General features: G+C 30.6%; 1 protein-coding gene across 1 annotated transcript; it reads right to left on the reverse strand.

Moving 5' to 3' along the window:
• Window positions 1-10,959: 10,959 nt before the first annotated feature.
• On the reverse strand, window positions 10,960-19,810 carry LOC111890901 (protein DETOXIFICATION 42). Its single transcript, XM_023886969.2, has 14 exons — window positions 19,675-19,810; window positions 16,300-16,463; window positions 14,543-14,664; window positions 13,647-13,925; window positions 13,354-13,547; window positions 13,128-13,263; window positions 12,943-13,039; window positions 12,756-12,856; window positions 12,504-12,667; window positions 12,336-12,407; window positions 11,924-12,040; window positions 11,593-11,688; window positions 11,375-11,496; window positions 10,960-11,138 (listed from the first exon to the last, which is right to left on the reverse strand). The coding sequence occupies exons 2-14, from the start codon at window positions 16,374-16,376 to the stop codon at window positions 11,096-11,098; spliced, it is 1,620 nt and encodes a 539-aa protein (XP_023742737.1). The 5' UTR covers window positions 16,377-16,463; window positions 19,675-19,810; the 3' UTR covers window positions 10,960-11,095.
• Between the last annotated feature and the right edge of the window lie 576 nt (window positions 19,811-20,386).

Below are 20,386 nucleotides of genomic sequence, written 5' to 3' on the forward strand. Positions count from 1 at the left end.
AAGATGTTTAACAGTGAACAATTACCAAGACTGCTCGAGGTTTGCATTAAATGCTTACCTTACCGAAACACTGAGGAAAACATATGAGGAATCAATAAACCCTCTGCCGAAGCCATCCGAATGGGAGATCCCCGATGATTTGATGATTGTTAAGCCACCTATAATGGATAAACATCAGCCAGGCAGGCCAAGAAACACAGACCGCATTCCATCCCAAGGCGAGGGTCCAATTATAAAAGAGTGTTCTACATGTGGTCAACTAGGACACACGAGAAATAATTGTACTGGAAGGGCGTCTGGTAGCAGAGCAGGTCACATAATTTCTACTCCAGAAATGGCATATAATATTGGTGGTTCAGCGGGTTGCTCACAAACCCGTAACACTGATTTTGATATAAAACAACCTTGAAATTAAGAGTAATGACGAGTTGTTAGCTTATTATGTATTGTAATATTTTTATTAACTCTTACAAGACATTGCTATGCTTTCATATTTTAGTTAATTTTGTTGATTATAACAATGAATGAAGCCTTTATATTATAAAATATAGTTTGCAGATTTATTTTAACAGTTACAACATGTTATTTAAAAAAAACAACAAACGATCCTTTGGCAACCTAATCTGTTTCATGATAATATTACAACAACTTTATAACTAATTTTTAAACTCAGGGAACTGCAACGGGTACTTCTCTTTCTCCATTGTTATATACTCATCCCTAATTCTCATTTTGTCTTCGAAACGATCCTTTTTTACCATAATGTGTATCAACTGCTCATCCTTCTCAGCAAGCCGTTTTTCAGTCGTTTTGATTGCCTTCTTACTCTTTTTTATCCAATCTTTATGCTCTTTGATTTTGTTTTTATTGAGGTCAATCCATTCTTGAGCTTGTTTGCATTCCGAATCTATATCATTAGCAAGTTGAGTGAGAAGTCGGGATGACTCTTTGTCCTCTTCTTGTTGTGCTTCAGCCTTCTTTAATTCTTCAAAATTTTCATGTGACATATATGGCCCGGCTGAAGAGGGTGTAAAAAAAGGGTCTACCGAATCACAGTAGTAACAATCTACTTCGTTGCATGAGCAAATTTCGAATTTGTGTGAGGAACTCATAATAAAGTCGACATTGTATTAAACTGGAGCAATAAGTGGTATTTATACATACTAGACAGTAATGAGATGTCCAACTTTGAAATGACTAGACAGTAATGACAAGTCACTGTAGTAACCTGCACATCCCAGTGGGACCCTTAAGTGACAAGAGATAAATGACAGTTTGACATGACAAAACACTGCATAAAGCTGTAAATGGTAGTCCAAATATTACCATTTTGTAGTCAAAGTATTAATTCATAGTCTATTTATTTATATAAATAGATGTTTAAGATCTATAAACCAAACACCCAAATCACCTAAACGAAACGAATTCCCATCATTAGAAATGTCGTCAAATGCAGCAAGTTCTTCGAATGAAGTACCTGGTTCCAATTCTGAAAGGCCATGGACGACAAACGAGGTGTTACTTCTAACACGATGCTGGCTAAGTGTTAAGGACGGTGAACCGTTACTTGCTCCCCCGCATTGCCTAATTGGTGATGAATGGAGTCGCCTCACATCTTTGTTTAACCATGAGATGGGAGAAGGACAAAAAAGAGAAAAATCAGATGTTGTTACTAAGTGGACGGATGTAAAGGAAGAAGTGACATGGTTCAATCGAGCATGTAGTTATGCGAAACGTAACAATGTTCGTTATCGTGACGAAGAAGAGTTCTTGGAAGTTGTTACAGAGTTTTACATCTGTGAGCATGGCGGCAGAGACTTCGAATATGAGGAAGTTTGGAAGGTTGTTAGAGATAAACAGTATTTCAAGTAGACCGCTCTAATTTGTGTTAAGAATAACCCATGGACTTGTGTTTTACGTTAATGCTTTGTTCGTATTATGTCGTTGTTTTTCATGTAATTGTTGTGATGTTTTTAATGGTTCATGGAATCCTTGTTACTAATGTATTCTAATATATTGTGATAACTAATGCAATGGTCATTTATTAACTCAAGTTAATCATACGAGTTGCTCACATAACAAACTAAAATAGATTTTAAACAAACGAAATACATACGAAATACATCAGAAATACATGAAAATAACCTAGTACATGAAAATAACCTAGTACTCAAATAATAAACTAAAATAGATTTTAAACAAACGGGATATATTTCAAAATATTCCAAGGGGCTTCAAACTGGAATTCCAACCCGTTACTTAATGACTTGTATTCCTCCTTAGCAGCTTCCAAGATGATATCCTCAGTAGCATTTAAACGTCTGTCGTCAATTTTGGTATAAAGATCGTTGAATAATAGAACTTCGGTTTTCATTTCATACCATCTTTCTAAGATGTCTAGTTCGTCACGATCGTTTCTTGTAGCCATTCGGTTTTCAGCATTGAAAATATTTGTTAAACGGCTCCAAAACATTGGATCGTTCAACTTGCTTGTCTCGTACACATGAATATAAGCATGTGTAAGAACCAAGAACTCTTCATTGCTCCATGATATAGAAGTCATTTGGATTGAAACAAAGAGAGTAGAATCTAAAAAACAATATGTGAACAACTATATTGGTTAATTTAATAAAGTATTGCATGTAACTTAAGGTCAATTTATAGTAGTTTCTACACAAAATCGCAGTCCAATCTTCTAATATGTCTGCAATTCATAGTCAAAATTAACTGACGAATGCAGTGTACTATACTTATAACACAACAGATCACTGTTCGAGTTGACAATTCATCCCCGGTTGAATGACAACACAATACATTGCTGTTTGAGTTCACAAGTCATTGCACCAGGAAAGTAAGGAGTCGTTATAAATAGATTTCAATATCCGTTGTAATTGTATTCTATTACTTCCCTCCTTGCAATTATGGACTCACCACGTATATGGAGGAACACAGAGGAGGTCGCTTTGGTTCAAGCTTGGATTACAACTGTAGAGGTGGATTTTCCACCGGGTCCCCCACAAGTTCGTGCTGGATCATTTTGGTCTCGTGTCTGTCATTTGTTTCACCATTTAATGAACCGCACTCAATATCGAAGAAGAAGAGATGTCAGAGCGAAGTTTCTGGATATGAAAATGAAGGTGAAACAATTTCAACGTATTTATAACGAGTTGGATAACGAACATGCAAATACGGATGAAGACATTCTACGGCAGGTGGCTTTGGAACTATACCGTTTTCAATATGATGGTAGCGAGTTTACCCACTTAGATGCATGTAATCTCTTAAAGAATGTCCCTTATTTTTAATATGCATGTTGGTTAAGTTAATTGTTTTTCGTTATTTAAGTTGCTTGTTGTTGTATGTGTCTAGTCGTTACTATTTAATAAACGTCCATTTCTTTTAATGTATGTTGTTTCCTCAATAGCCAATATTTAGAACACAATAAAATATAAATGGGGTACATAAATAACTAACACATAATACGACATAAAAAATAAATTGGGTACATGGATAACTAATACGTAACACAACACTAAAATAAAAACGGGGTACATAAAAAACTAATACATAATACTACATAAAACATAAAGGTGCTACATGAATAACTATTGCATTGAGGGAGGTAACAGGACCACCGTTTCATTTGGTATTTCCAAATGCTCATATGATGGTATAGCATTCACCAACTCAGATCCATATGCAACTCGATACACATAATTAGTGAACTTGTAATCAACCATTCTCTGAATGGACTCAGATGTAAGGGTTCTTAGACATGCTATAGCGTGGCCACATGGTATACCGCTTTTTTGCCATTTACCACAACTACATACCCTTCGTTTAAGTTGTACGTTGCTGGTGGCAAAAGTGTCATCGACTTCAAATGTATCCCCATACAAACGTCTTGCATTACAATCATAAGACTTGTTGAGACTTTTTTGAACCTTACTCTCAACGTAAGGGGTCAACCCACCAGACAACCTCCCTGTAAAATTTGATATTTTAATAAAAATAGCAGCACAATAAAAAAACAAAATATAACAATCTCCCTTACCAGCCAGTTCGGCCCGTTCAGCATACTTTGATTTTATTGACGTGGTGGTTAACTCAATTATCGTTGTTATAGGAAACTCACGTGAGGATATAATTTGCAAAATTTCAGGGACGTCAATCGATTTAACATTGTAACGTATTTTTGGGAAAAATGCTCTTGTCCATTTTGAAATCGGTATATCGTCAAGCCAGTAAATTGGACTCATAAGCAAGGTGCAGAAAGGTGGTTGCCTACATGTACTTTGCAACCTTTCCAAACACAAGTAAAAATCATCAACGCTATATGCATTGCATGACTTCCAAAACAACGATTCGACTTCCGTATTGTTATGTCCGACAGACTCACGTATCTTTCGAGCTATATCTTTAGGACAATATCCATGATAGGAATCCGGGTAGGCACTCTCAACACCAAAGTCTATGTTATCACACAAGTTGCTTATGAAACCAACCTCTATGTCCTCACCTAAACAATCTCTTAACCTCATCATGAACCATCTCCATGATTCTTCACATTGTAAGGTTCCCAAACCAAGTGCTAAGAGTAGTGGTTCATGATTTCCATCTAAAGCCACTGCGAAGTACATTGTTGTCAGAAAGCTCCCAAGAAGGGGTAAATAACCCACATATATCAGCGGTATCATGCACCTAAGGAAGGTACAAATCTACATAAAAACGAACACATATTAGTGATAAGTAACAACTAATCGAGATACATTACCATGAAATATTGTATAACTCAATAAAAGAAGTATGTTATACCACGCAACCTAAAGCCACAAAACAGAATTGAAAGCGGTTGGTATCGGTTTTCTTAATGGCTGTGAAGGTATTAGGATTTGTTCTTGAAGGTTATGCAAGAAAATTGGTAGTTGAGAAAAGGTTCTTTCGCTGTAACTACTCATTTTCAATACCGATTATTGTGCTCTACAATGATCACACAAATGCAATTATAAATAGAAAATATTGTATCTCTACTGATCAAAATTCATAGTTTAACCTTTTAAATTCATAGTTGAACATTTTGAATTCATAGTCAAACCAGTTCATTTCATAGTCAAATTTCACTGACCGACATGACAATACTATAGAATGTATTTGTCTGTATTTCATAGTTGAACTTTTTGAATTCATAGTCAAACCAGTTCATTTCATAGTCAAATTTCACTGACCGACATGACAATACTACAGAATGTACTTGTCTGCATTTCATAGTTGAACTTTTTGAATTCATAGTCAAACCAGTTCATTTCATAGTCAAAAAGAATTGTCGGTAATATGATTTATTCTATAAATGGGTGTCACTCATTATGAAAAGATTTAACTGAGAAAGTAACTCCGATTTAAAATAATAAGAAGGCTAATGGCATACTGCAATTGCGGAGGAGAACGTATCGTTAGGATTTCGGGTACAGCTAAAAACCCAGGAAGATTGTTTTACGCTTGCCCGTATTTGGTATCATGTTCTTACCGTCATTCAAATTTAAACCCTCGTGTTTACATCACACAAATTTATTTTCTTACTGTGAATATTAAATTTAACAGGGACCAAAATGCGGGTTTATCAGTTGGGTTGATGAAGAGAAGGACCAATCTTCTATGGTAATAGCTAAAGTAGCTAACTCTAATAAGCTCTTTCAATCAGAAAATAAAAAGTTAAAGATAGCGTTGGTTTGTAGTTGGGTGTTGTTCTTGGCAGTTCTTGTTTACAAGTTGTAAGCTTTTCAATATTGTTTTTATGGTTTTGAAGTTGCTAGGTCAATAAATTGTTGTATTTGTAACGTTAAAACAAATGTTGTAGTCGTTCTTATGTTGTATGTATTGATAAGTAATTAGTAGGTCATTAAATTGTTGTAATTGTCGTAACGTTATATTTTTTGTCATCCGTTGAGTAAACTCTAAAAATAAATTAATAATGAAATCCAACATTAATTTGTATGTACATTTATATAATCCAACTACATAGGAGCAAGACTAGACCCCCAAATAATTTTTGCCATCCGGAGACGGAACTCTAAAGCTGCGTTCTTTGGGTCAATAAGAACACGTATTGGTTGACCTGAAACCAATTGCTCCATAAACATACAAAGAAAAACACCACAATCTCCCAAATGACTACTTTGTTGGGGAACGTTTTCTTCATAAATGAATTGCATATTCAATGGAATCCTTGGGATGTTCCTCCGGGCCCAATACTTAATCTTGTCCAAATAATTTGCCACCCGACGTTCAAATTTGGAAAAGATTCCTTCGGATTGGAATTTTTCATAAGCACCTCTACCAAGACTGTCATAAATATGCACTTCCATTGACGCTAATCGTAGTTCCCCAAATAGCCAATGATTAGGGGATGAATGAATCGGCAATAAGACCTGTATAAGGATTAGAAAATAAAATTATGTTTATTTACATCACAATACAAAAACATCACAATACAAAATCATAACAAAAAAATGATATTATTTTCAATATAAACTATTAAGTTTACCATATCAACATCCCACCAAGCAACCATGAAGTTGGGGTACGTAGCAATACCAGCCATAAACGCCCTCCAGTCATGTCCTTCTTCCAAAGCATGAGAAACAAAAAAATTTGGAGGCATTATTGTATGTCGGTCGCTCTCAAACCGTCTCTCCATCAACAGTCGGTACCAAATGGTTATATGCTGCACACATGATACTTTTGTTATTGACTAAAAAACAATTAACTTTTAAAAGAATTAATTAACAATTTATTTACCGCTGACTCCAACCATCCGTCGTGTGTATGCCCAAACAATGAGCTCCAAAAATCTCTATCTAACACGAAATTAAACAAACGATGCTGCACATCATATGAATGCAATACATAATTTTGGATGACATCCTCACCGCCTGCTACGTAAGGTTGCAGGCGCAACATGGAGAAGTCATGAGCAACACCAAAAACTGGAAGAGGAACGGGACTTGTTGATTTCATATCAACCTTCTTTTTTGTTCTTCTTTTTTGCTTCGGTGTCGTGTGCAACTAAAAACAATATTCAAATGTTTAAATCTATATCTTTTAGATAATTCACATAAACATAAAATCATCAGTTTATAAATAAAACGAATACCTCGGTATAAGGAGGGCACAAATATTGTGATGGTTTTCGACTCCTCGGTTTATCGGGTGTAACTTCTTTGTCATCATCATCATCATGAAAATAATCTACATTTCCCGTTATTATTAGTTCGTCTTCGTCCGGCACATCATCATCAAATTTGTTCCCCGCATTGTCATTCCTCTCCTCCCACTCCTACATTAAAAATAATACTTTATACTTAATAACGAAATACACATAATTTAATAAGCAATAATATCTAAATAAACAAAATATTTATATTAATGTAACTATAATAACCTCTTTAACTTCACTATAATCGTTTACATCAAACACATCATCATCAAATTTGTTCCCCGCATACTGATTACTCTCCTCCAACACCTACATTAAAAATATAACTTTTTACTTAATAACGAAAGACACTTTATTAAAAAGTAATTATTAAAATCGTAAAGGTAACATCTATAACAACCTTGTCGTCTTGAGTATCACCAAAAACATTTTGAGTTGTATTGTTTTTATTCATCACTTCATCTTGCACAACCTATATTTTCAAATATAAAATATGAACACAGGTATTCATATATGTTAATAAAATTTAATAAATAATGTAGCGTGTAACTAACATGTTCATCATAATTTCTTTGTGACGCTGTCGTATCATAAAAAAAAAATGTCGTTCCAAAATTGATCATTATTTACTTCTTCAACAAAAACCTCTGTTGGTTGTCGGTTCATAAACACATGCTGCTCCAGTGCATGTAGCCGTTTCAACACCTCGTCTAGCTTGTGTTTCCCACTGCCCCGACCTCTACCATGAGAGCGACCACTGGACGACATACTAGACGAAGATTCGTCTTATCTCCTAAAATGGTCCCGTACTGGGGATGAAACTGCTTTCCCTTCACCATATACATACTCTTGAAATGACATATAATAAAAAGATGTCATCTCACCATTACCCGGTAACATGTTTTGTCTTGGTGGTAGCCCCTCCTAAAAAATTAAACATATTAAAAATGCATATAAAAGTATAATAATCAACTTTATTAATAATAAACGAAATATTTTTAAACCTGCATCTTTGACCAAATCTTGTTCACGTCAACCCATTTCAATTTTTTTGTTCCACTCCATCTTTTCATCCGAGGCAAGTCTTTATTTTTTCTCGATGCAAATCCACATGCACGAACAGCCGGAATCATCTCATATATCCATATCTACAATTTTTTACAATTACAGTAATAAAAGTTAAAATTAAAATAAAAAACATAACAATAAAACAATTTAAATATAAGAAAATTTTTATACCCTTATTGGAGCAGTAAATCCTGAGACGGAATACTTTAAAGTTTGACCACGCTCAGGAAGTGATAAATAATTATGTATCTTATTCCATGTATCCTCAAGGTCAACATAAGTAAAATCCTAGAGATAGCTACCCCAAGCGAAGCTAACAAAACAAAAAAACAAAATTGATTATTATATAAATTATAACTTTAATAAAATAGAACTTTTAACGTAAAGAACATATACCTATTCCAGAGATCCAAATTCTCAGCCAAATAAAACCAATCTTGTGGCACCCGATCGTTAACTTCTTTGCCCAAAAAACCTTTACACAAAATGTATATCAAACATACTCTAACTGCATCAAAGTCGTCAAGTGCTAGGAATGTTTGATTTAAAATTAAACTTTTCAGGTCGCCGATTTTCACCGAACTATTAGTATGGTCCGGAAATAGCCGTTCACGCAGTAAACATCTTTTTTTACTGCTTATTAATTTTTCCGACCCTTTTCTCCCAATGTTTTTTGGATACTCCCCAAAATTGAAGCCGATAATCAAACAAAACTCTTCCGGCCCATAAACCATTTTGGTATTGCCTACTCGAAAATATAAACGTTTTATTCCATCTGGAGATAAAACAGGGTCCGACCGGATCTGATGAAGGAACATTTTATGAAACAATAAAGCGTCCCCTTGTAAACGAGGGACATCAATAAAATAGCCAAAGACGGTATCTCTGAAAATAGCACGTCGGACATCATCTAAAACTTCAAATACTTCCCATATGTTACCACCAGAGCCTTTTAGGTTCGCAAAGACTTTCGTATTCATTATACTAAAATGATGCTGCAAAAAAACACAAAAACAAATTAGATAACTAAAAAATATATATTTTTTTAAATATATGATTATGAACTGCAAATACAATTTCTTAATTACTAATATATATATTTCCGATAAAAAACAATAACATACACATATATAAACAATTTTCCAAGTTATACAACAAATATATTTACGATAGAAAACAATATCATACATAATTATATAAATATTTTATTAAACATATTTTCAACTTAAACGACAAATATATCAACGACAAATTTTCAACTTAAATGACAAATATATAAACAATTTTTATCTTTCTAACATTTTATAACCATATAAACAAAAAAATTTAAAAATAAAACGACAACCAAACTAACAATTTTGCAAGTTATATGACAACTTTATACAAATTTTCAACTTACACGACAAATACAAACAATTTCTAACAATATATATACGACAAATTTTCAACTTATACAAATGTTATACTTATACGACAAACACAAACAATTTCTAACAATATATATACGACAAATTTTCAACTTATACAAATGTTATACTTATACGACAAACACAAACAATTTCTAACAATATATATACGACAAATTTTCAACTAATACAAATGTTATATTTATACGACAAATATATATACAAACGACTATTTTGCACTTTATATAAACAATTATACGATAAGAATATATAAGATTCCAGGTTATACAACAACTAAAAAAACAACAAAAATAACACAACAAATAATACAACAAATGATAAAATAAAGAGATTGTTGACATTAAAAAAGTTAAAATCTAACCATATTTGCGGGATTGTTGACATAATCCTCCATTTTCTTCAAAAACTAGCCAAAATTCCGAGAGAAGCCCAAAGTTAGAGAGAGTTTTTGTGTAGAGAATGGTGAAAATGAAAAAAAAAAAAAAAAAAAAAAACGTTTTTATAGTCAAAACGAGGGCATTTCGCAGATGAGGAGGTAATTTCGCAGATGAGGCTTCTCATCTGCGAAAGTACAAGTACCTAAAGCACAACTGTGCTTTAGGTACTTGTACTTTCGCAGATGAGAAGCCCATTTCGCAGATGGGACCTTCTCATCTGCGAAATGGGTGGCCAATTTTGTAATTTCGATTTTTTTTTGGCTATTTTTATAATGCAATTAGTATAAATGACTATTTTTGTCATTTTCTCTTTATTTATCAATTTAAATCACTTCATTATGAAATAAAAAATAGTTCATTAGACAAAATGAATTCAATCCCTTTATCCCTTTATAAAACCCAATAAGTACTAATTTTTTACTTTATTTCAATGGTATTCCCTCTTAAGTTCCGGGGAACTTTCTACGAAACAACTTAAATGAAACCCTTTTATGGTAAATAAGAGGCTCTTTAGCATCTAAAAGAAAAGCAATATATTTTGTTTATAATAACAAAATGGTAAAAAATACTACTAAGAAACTACCTAGAAACGTTTAATATCTATTAATTTTCTAAGTAAACATAGGAACTTGAGAGATTTCTGAGGGATATAAATTTATGATATTTCTTTAGAAGTTTTTTTGGTAATGTATAGACAGTATAGTATATACCGATGAATTTTAGGTCCTTGGAAATTTTCGTAAGAAACATCACCTTTTTCTAATACTGTTTCACCATAACGGATGAAAAAAAATGGATTTTAAAGCAAGAGACGTTCCAAACAAAGGTAAGGTAAAACTTGTCATATAAGCCAGAAACCAAGGAGCTACAAATTTACAAAAAAGGAGCGACAACATCCTATGATGATAATTTGTTCTTTTATTACAATTTCCATACACAACAACAAAAGTCTAGCTCTTAAGAAATGACCATGGGCCTGTTCCTGTTCCCATCCTGCAAACACATGCAACAACTTATCACTAAACCATTAAATTGTCACTTTCTAAGATCCATGTGAAACAGAGTTTAAATCCTTCGTAGGATAATTTTAGTACGTGGTTCATTGGTCATGCTATTTAATTTTTATGTGGTTGATCAAGTGTTATTTTGTTGCATGTTATGATCTTACATGTTGATAACAGGAATGATAACTAACACAAAATTCGCTATGATAATAAAAAGAAGGTTACCTCCATATGCCTACAATGGCACGTAGGCCCATAAAAATGGAGAGAGCAATCCATATTCCGACAAAACCAGCAGCTTTGTACAGAACAAATAATGATCCGATGCTCCCTATAGCCACTAGGATCTAACAAGAAAACAATTTGAATAACTAAGAGTTGACATATGCATTTATTGAATAAAAATGTTGCCATTAGTTAATTCTTGAGTAGTGAATGCTAACCATTGAGTATGCAGAATAAGCAAAATCTGATGCACCAAAGTTAATTCCATCATACACAAAAGCTATTGCGTTGATTGGTTGTGTCCCAGCAACAAACTAATTGTGATAAACAATTAAACATCAGTGATATAACAATGGGGTTGGCTAAAAAGATACTCCATATTAAAATATGGACACCCTAATTAATTTTTTAAATATTTTTATAGGATGAAATTGCATTGTTTTCTGGAAAAGCTGATTATAAGCGGTTAATTATTGATTGATTTTTAAAAAAATGGTCAATAGGGTGTCCAAGAGGTGTCTTATTAGATTTAAAAATATAGATAAATACCGGGACACCTATCGCAATGATATGTTTAACATTTATGTCTTTTGTAAACACTCCAGAACCAAATTCCAAACCGAGTCCAACAAGAAGAGAAAGCCCCAAACCCATCACAAATCCCATCTACAATTCGCAAAACGTCTATTAATAGTGTTTCCATATTATAAGTAAACTAAAGAATTAGCATCCTTAATTAATATAGAGAAATTAAATATCATCCTACCTTTTCTTTCTACATATCTTCCTACCTATATGAAATGATGACATGTGTCATATCTTGATAAAGTTAATTATATTTTTGGACACTTGTCATCATTTTCATTGGATAGAAAGATAATTAGGAAGAAAAGTAGGAGGATATTTAATTTCTCATTAATATATCCTTTGAATTAAGAGCATAAATTCACTTCAAACATACTTGTAATACTCTAGCTGCTGCAGCTGTTGCCTTCTCATAGTTCTTTTCAGCAAATGATGAAGCAATTATTGCCTACAAAATTCCATGGTTAAAGACATTGTTCAATCCTCATATTAAAAGCGATGTGCATCCTTTCAATATTTTAAAAAGAAATTAAATAGCATTTACTTGTCCAGCAACCGCTAAACCATCAGCAAGAAGTGAAGATGTTAACCACACTTGTAAGCATATTTGGAACGCAGCCATAGACGTTGCACCTAATCTTGCAGCCAATGATGCAGCTAAAGTCACACAAATAGTCGCTGCTATTACCTTAAACAACAATAAAAATCCTGTGGAGAAAACACTAGAAAGTTGTTGAAAAGGGAAAGACAATCGATTTGATTATATAGAAAAAGTTTCGCAAAATATATTGCATACCATTTTTAAGAAATCGACTGAACTGTAGAGCCTTAAGACTTGGAGGTAGTAAGTCAACTTGTTGCATCAGTTTAACCAACAAAATCGTTGATATTAAGTACCTAAAAAATGAATGTGATTTATTAAATTTAAACATGAATGTTGAAGAAAAAAAATATAATTATACAAAAATATGATGAATAGTTACTGTGATAGAACATGCGCAATCGCTGCACCACTAACTCCCAAATTACAAGTGAAGATGAGAATTGGATCCAATATTATGTTTGCCACATCACCCGCAACTACATAGAGTACGAAAATATGTTGGAACACAAAAATAAGAAATTAGTTGGATTATCAGAAATAAAAAAAAGGTTTTAGTATTAATACCAGTGGCATATAATGGAGTTTTGGTATCTTTAAAACCACGAAAAACTCCTTGCATTGCCAAAGAAAGAAGAACAGCTGGAGCTCCAAGTGAACGTAGTGTCAAATATTTATGTGCAGGTAATAGCATCGGAGAACCCTGAGAGAGAGAGAGAGAGAGGGTAGATTCGTAATTAATTGTTATGCTAAAGCATAAAAAGATTACTATAATGTTGTAAAAGATACATACTGATTTCACACCCATTAAACTCAAAAATGGTCTTGCTAGAAGTACGAGTAACAGTGTTTCAAGAAGACCGAGTATTGCCCCAAACAACAACGCTGTTGATGCTGAAGGTATACATCGCTTATGTTTTTCTAGCTTCGACTTGTCTTTAATGTTGTTTGTAACATTGATATGTTTGCATGGACTTTTTGGGAAATCTAAATAAATCAAGAACAAATTATAAACACCCATGAGATCATGAAAAACAAGAAGAAATTAATATTGTAATTAATGATATTTTACTTGGTCATATCTACCTTTTTCTGTTGCCATTTCTTTTTTTTCGTTCGTAAGTGTTGAACCATTTTCCATGTTTTCAAGTTTGGCATCATCTTGCGTCAATTCTTTAGTTTTCTCTTGATTCGAACAACATTTCTCTGTGTTTTGAACTTCGATTGCTTCTCTATTCATTCGTTCTATAGTCTCTTCCTCAGCAACAAAGGATGTTGTAATACTCACAAGTGGGAATATGGCTACTTTTGAAACTTGATTGAAAATGGCAATCGATACCCCAACAGCAGCAATTTCCACTGGGCCTAAATAGAAGCGTAAATGATTTTAAAGAGATCATGTAATTAAAGTAAAATGATGTTACATGAGTCCGTTGTATTTTAGGTGGCATGCATTATGGGTAAACATTGAAACATAAATATATGTTAAACCAATATTGGTGCATCAACAAGTTCATCAACTATAACAACAATGGAAATTAAAATCTTAAAAGCTAAAATTTTGGTAATGTTGTATTGAGATAAATAGTTTGAGTGCAATATATGTCCTCCTAGGCAGTTAGATGGAGGTAAGTGAAGTGATTTTCCTATGCTGTATAGAGAGGGCAATTTATTGGTTTCTCTTGATATTATTGTTTAAATCATGAATGTATATGTCTTCACCTAATGAAAAAGATGTACGCTTTCAAAGAAAAACGAACTTTCAGGAAGAAACTACACTAAATTATCAAGAATGAACATAATTGATTTTTTATTGATTGGGACGAAGTCAACTTTGATCCTTGGACTATTGCTTTTATGTCACTTCTACTAAAGAAAAGAATATCATAACAATCGACAATTAAAGCCCAAAAATGCATAATTAATTAATTATCATTAGATATAAACAAATGCTAGGATGTTGAAGGAAGTAAGAGAGATACCTATACGACCAATAAATGCTGTATCAATCAGAGAAGCTATTGGATCGGCTGCTAATGCCATGGCTGCTGGTAAAGCAATTAAAATAATTTCTTTTCCAAGTGAGTCCATCTTGAGGACAAGCCTACAGATTCATATCAAAAGAAAATAAGAACTCCATTAATAGTGGATTAACTTGTTGCAAATAGGAAAATAATTATATGAGCTGAATAAGATGATGATGTCGAACTTCTCATCAGTGACAAATAATATTTCATTTTAGTAAGTAGGAAAAGCCCAAAAAAACTAAAACATATTATCCCCAACTGCTGGCGAACAATTATGTTATTGTCTCCATTTAACACTAATATATTTTATTATTTTGGTTAACTCAATGTGTCGCGACTGCTATGTAGCTGGAACTAAAAATATAAATCCTCATTAATAAATAAAGATTTTTTTTGCCACATGTCAATCTCTCATAAGTTTTGACACTTATCACTTTATGGAATTTTTGAAATAAATATTATCCACTTGTCAAATTTTGATTTGTTTCATTTTTTAATATTAAAGTCATATACTTATATACGTAAAGTATTAAATATTATATATAAGATATTGAATTGCAATTAATATGTTTTTTCTTATTTTAAAGTTAGACAATAAAAAATATTTTTTATTTACACTTTAATGTTTAATCTTTTTAAATCAACCCGTGTAATACACGGGTTTCACGTGACAATATTAATTTCCATAAACATTAAATTGTTGTTCCAGAAAATTGCAACAATTTTTTTGAAAAAGAATAGAAAATGCAATTGGCTAATTCCTATTTGATTAAGGTTTATAATTTAAATCAATAAATATTTTCATGTAATCTTTCAAACTTCATGCCCTTACGTAACATTAATATAGCCAAATTTAGAATAAAAAATTAAATATTGTAATTAACTCATACACAAATATATATATATATATATATATATATATATATATATATATATATATATATATATATATATATATATATATATATATATAGGGTCAGATTAATGTGAAACATTCTAATTTTGTGAGACCGTGAGACACAATCATAGTTACTCATTTTGTAGATAAATAAAACATTTTTAAAATTCAAAATAATTGAAAATTTTTAAATTTTTTTTTCAAATATTATATTCATCATTTATATTTTCCAAAAAAAAAATTAAAAAAATATCAAAAAATAAAAAGAATACCAAAAGAAATTAAAAAAATTCCGTTTTTTAAATATTCTAATAGAATATTAAAATATTTTATGTATCTGAAAAATCTAATAGAATAATCTAATATTCAAAAAATCACATTAGAATATTTCACGTATTTAAAAAAAAACGGTAATTTTTTTAGGTAAAAAAGCGACGAAAATAATAATTAAAAAATATTTTTCAGATTTTTCTTTTTATTTTTGTATTTTAAAATTGTTTTTAAATTGCGTCTCACGGTTGCATAAATATAGTATGGTCTCAAACGAACCTGAACCTATATATATATATATATATATATATATATATATATATATATATATATATATATATATATAAATTTTAATTAGCATGACCAAAAAACATAATGATTTTTTAGCATCAAGATAATACGTTACATATTTTTGGGGCTTTCTATTCCTGTAGCCAATAGATTTTTCAGATAATGTAGATATAAGAACTTGAGCATTCATTTATTCCAACTATATATAAACTAAATGATTCTCAATAAAGGAGCAGGCAAACATGAAAGGTACCTAAGATCTTTGAAGAAAACAAAGATCGGAAAATTCCACTTTCTCTGTGTTGGAAGAGCAACACCATCTTCGGCCATAGAACAAAGATTAAATATGCGTAAAACGGGTGAGATGATAGACAGCTAGAAAACGTTCAACTCTCAACTCGAGAGGTAATTTCAAACCTGAAATATGCATATATATGATCGTAACACGTTAGGAATATGATGGAGAATGAATCTACAACCAACATAATAATTTGGATGAATAAATCATATCATTGAACATGGTTTTGGAACTACAATGACAATCCCACCAAAAAGTTAAAGGCTAAAATGTTTCACGTAAAGAATTGAGAAAGGCATGTGAAAGGTCCTCTAACAAATGTCATAGCTTAATAATTAAATTCCTTTCTTTAGAAAAAAATACATCTCATCCCGCATAAGATTTTTATAAACATTTTTAATTATAATCAAATGTCTACATGTTTTTTTATATTAAGGAAAGTTAAGAATTCACAAATTTATGATTTAAAATATATTCATTTCACGTAATACTAATTAGTTATAGATGAATGCTAATTATTATAGGACAACTCAAAGTAGAATGCGGATTTAAGTGGTTTTTTGGGGTTTCGAACCACTACTCTCTTTTCGCTCTCTAATAATAATAATAATAATAATAATAAAATGTTTTTCTATTAAGGCGCAACATCTATAAAAAAAAACATTAGTGTCACTATTATTTTTTGGGAACTTCAGTGTTGATAATAATAATAATAATAATAATAATAATAATAATAATAATAATAAATTGTTTTTCTATTAAAATGCAACGTCTATAAAAAAAATTAGTGTTACTATTATTTTTTGGTGCTACTACTATAAGAAGTTTCTGTGTCGTCACCCCATGTTGCTTTGATCCCTGAAAATATTACATTTTTTTAAAAACTTAAATTCAAGTTTTTTTTAACCGAAAAAAATATCCTGAAAATGCCTCTTAATTGATTTGATAAAATGAAAATAACATATGAAGCAAACAAATCATCTCTTTATATGAAATTAACTTAGCCAACATAAGAATTAAAATAGATGAATACATCAGAAGACTGAAATTCAAGTCTAACTCTAACAAAACACAACCTTACTAGTATTATTATAAACTGAGACAACCCTTAAAATTAATGCAAACTGCGCAAGTTATATTAATCAAATTGGTGCAAAAAAAATATCAGACTCCAGAAAAAATATATCGACGGATTTTTTTCATATGTATATATGCGTAATATGCGATTTAGTTAATAGTCTTTTCTGTATTGGAGGTCCATAAAGCAACTACTTATACCGATCGAGACTACAAAGCTAAAGATGCCATGTAAAGGTCTTTTAAGTGTTTCTTGACTTGTTATCCAATATCTATCTTATTTGAGTAATTGGAGATATGCTTTAAAACATTTCGTAAAAGTTCTTTAAAATGAAACTTGAGATCATGGTGTTCAAATTTGTGTTTGTCGGTTTCGTGTGGTGTTTAAATCTTCTTCAAATGGCTTTTAAAATAATTGTCAGGATAATATTTAGAATGATATAACATTACATATCATATTTGCATTAATAATAATTTGGTATTTGATTGGTGTCTCATGTCCTAAAATTTAGATTATATTTGATAATTATAATAAAAATAATAACAACAATAATAAGCTTGTCTCTTGAAATTACTCAGGTTGAGTGATCACAATGAAGACTATATATATTTTTTAACGGAAGAATAGATTTTATTAAAGAACATAAAACCAACAGAGAAAGCTAAACAATGTACAAAAACAAAACTACACAAGTAAAGAATACGAAATGAGATGACGGAAAAACTTTTTTTAAGAGTACATACAAGAAATCTTAACATAATATATTGTTTCTAAGGATAAAGAGAAATAAATTACATAAATTGTGGCATATATTTATAATTTTATACCGATGTCACTACAAATCATATACCTTTTATAATTTTTCTACCTTTTTCTTTCTTTTCCTATTTCACGTGGCTACGTTGGTGTGTTGGCAAGATCAAGTCCACAAAAAACATATTATTTTTTATATATTTTTTTGTTTTGCTATGGGTAATGGCATATGACGTATTTTTTCCTACTGAAACAAGGCAAACCTTACGTTCACGACTTCCTTGCTTTTGTCTTTTTTAGATGTAAGTTTAACATGTGTCTTCGGTTTCTTATGAAAACCATATAATGTGAACAACACCCTATCTTCGTACTCCGAACCATGACAAAAATACAAAGAGCAATATTTAGGCGCAAAAGTTTACTTTAGAAGGATAAATTATATGTATACAATGGAAAACGAATTAAGGTTGTAACATTGTCGGAAATTCACCAACTTCTCTTTTGATAAAAAAATCAATCATATATTCTTAAAATCAAGATTCACCAATATGGCTTTGTGTTTTAGATCATAACATCCCAACTCATCAAAATTTATATTTATAACTAGATAGATAGCACAATGGTAGTGTTTTTATCTTTATAAATTTTTACTATGGGTACATAGTTTAAAAACCAGTTTACCATTAGCTATGAGAGTTTTTTTTTTAAAGATAAATAAGCATAAATTAGTTAACTTTTTTAAAATTGAAGTAGATTTATCACAATATGTTTTTTATTAAATAAGTTTAAAGTTTAATAAAAAAACGGATGTTATTCAAAAAAGTTAACCATTACAAATAGTCTATTAACTAGTTTATAACCCGTGGAAACCACGGTTACAAAATTGATTAAATATTCATAGTAAAAAATTCAAAATTATTAATCAATTATTTTATATAAAATTTTAAATACATTATTAATTAAGAGATTTTTTTATTAGTTATGTAAAACTATAGTTATTGATTCAAATAAATATGTGTAATTAATTTATCATATATATTAGACTCTTTTTATTTATGAACTAATGAAAACAATAATATAAAATTTAAAATTTAAAATAAAGAATAAATAGATTGAAAATAACATCACATTAATTAGGAGGTTTAATTAATTTAAAATAGAGAATTAATAGAATGACAAGTGGCATCATATTAATTAGGAGTTCTAATATTGTGACACTTGACAAAATGACTACTCTTTTATTAGTAAAGATTACCTTCGGCTGGTAGTGTCCTCGTTATTGGGAGATAGAAATGAAACCACTAAATAATAATAATAATAATAATAATAACAGTTTTAATACTTCTTAATACTATAATTCATTGCAAGCATCTAATTAAATTGAAATGTCGTGTAACAGTAATAAATCATAAGAGATACCAAATATGGATGTTTAGAGTCACAAAAGAATTATTAGAAAAATATAGAAAAGGTTTAACGATCCAAGAAAGATAACCTACCTATCAGAATTGAGAGCTCTCTTCTCCTCGGTGTTGATTAGAAAATGAGTGTTTTCCTTCAAACTACTCTTCCACTCCCTCCACTATATATACTGTGCAAGTCTGGCTACTTTCTATCGTTTTCATAAAGTTATAACATTTTTTATTATTTTTAAAATATTTTAATTTAAAAAATCAACAAAAATTGGTGGAATTGAAATAGATGTGAGAGTAAAAGTATGTAACTGAGTTATAACATTGATCAAATGATCAATATTTATTTCATTAGAGTTAGACGCCTGATTAGTTTATTTCTTGTAATTTTCGTTTTATTTCCGAATGCATCAACTTTATTAGTGAAATCGGGTTTAACTGTATGAAGTAAATATAATTAGTATAAACTAATTGTGAGATCCATGTATTAAATTAGTTAACTTAAAAAAAATTAAATATAAATATCAAAATATTTAAAAACTTTGAATTTATAAGAAAATAACAAAAATATTGAATTACTATAATATAAATGTTTTTTATCTTTTAAATTTAAACAGATACTAATTTAAATAAATAAAATAAACTAATAAACTTTAATTTTGAAAATTTTGAAATTAAAAGGTAAGTTAATTATTGAAATTGATATCCATTTATTACTATATTTATTGTGTATATTATATTAAAATATTATGTGAATTTAATAAAATAGAAAAAACTCATAAAAAGACATATAAAATAA

The sequence above is a fragment of the Lactuca sativa genome, chromosome 1, assembly GCF_002870075.4.
Source record: "Lactuca sativa cultivar Salinas chromosome 1, Lsat_Salinas_v11, whole genome shotgun sequence".
In the NCBI taxonomy this organism is placed as follows: Eukaryota; Viridiplantae; Streptophyta; class Magnoliopsida; order Asterales; family Asteraceae; genus Lactuca; species Lactuca sativa.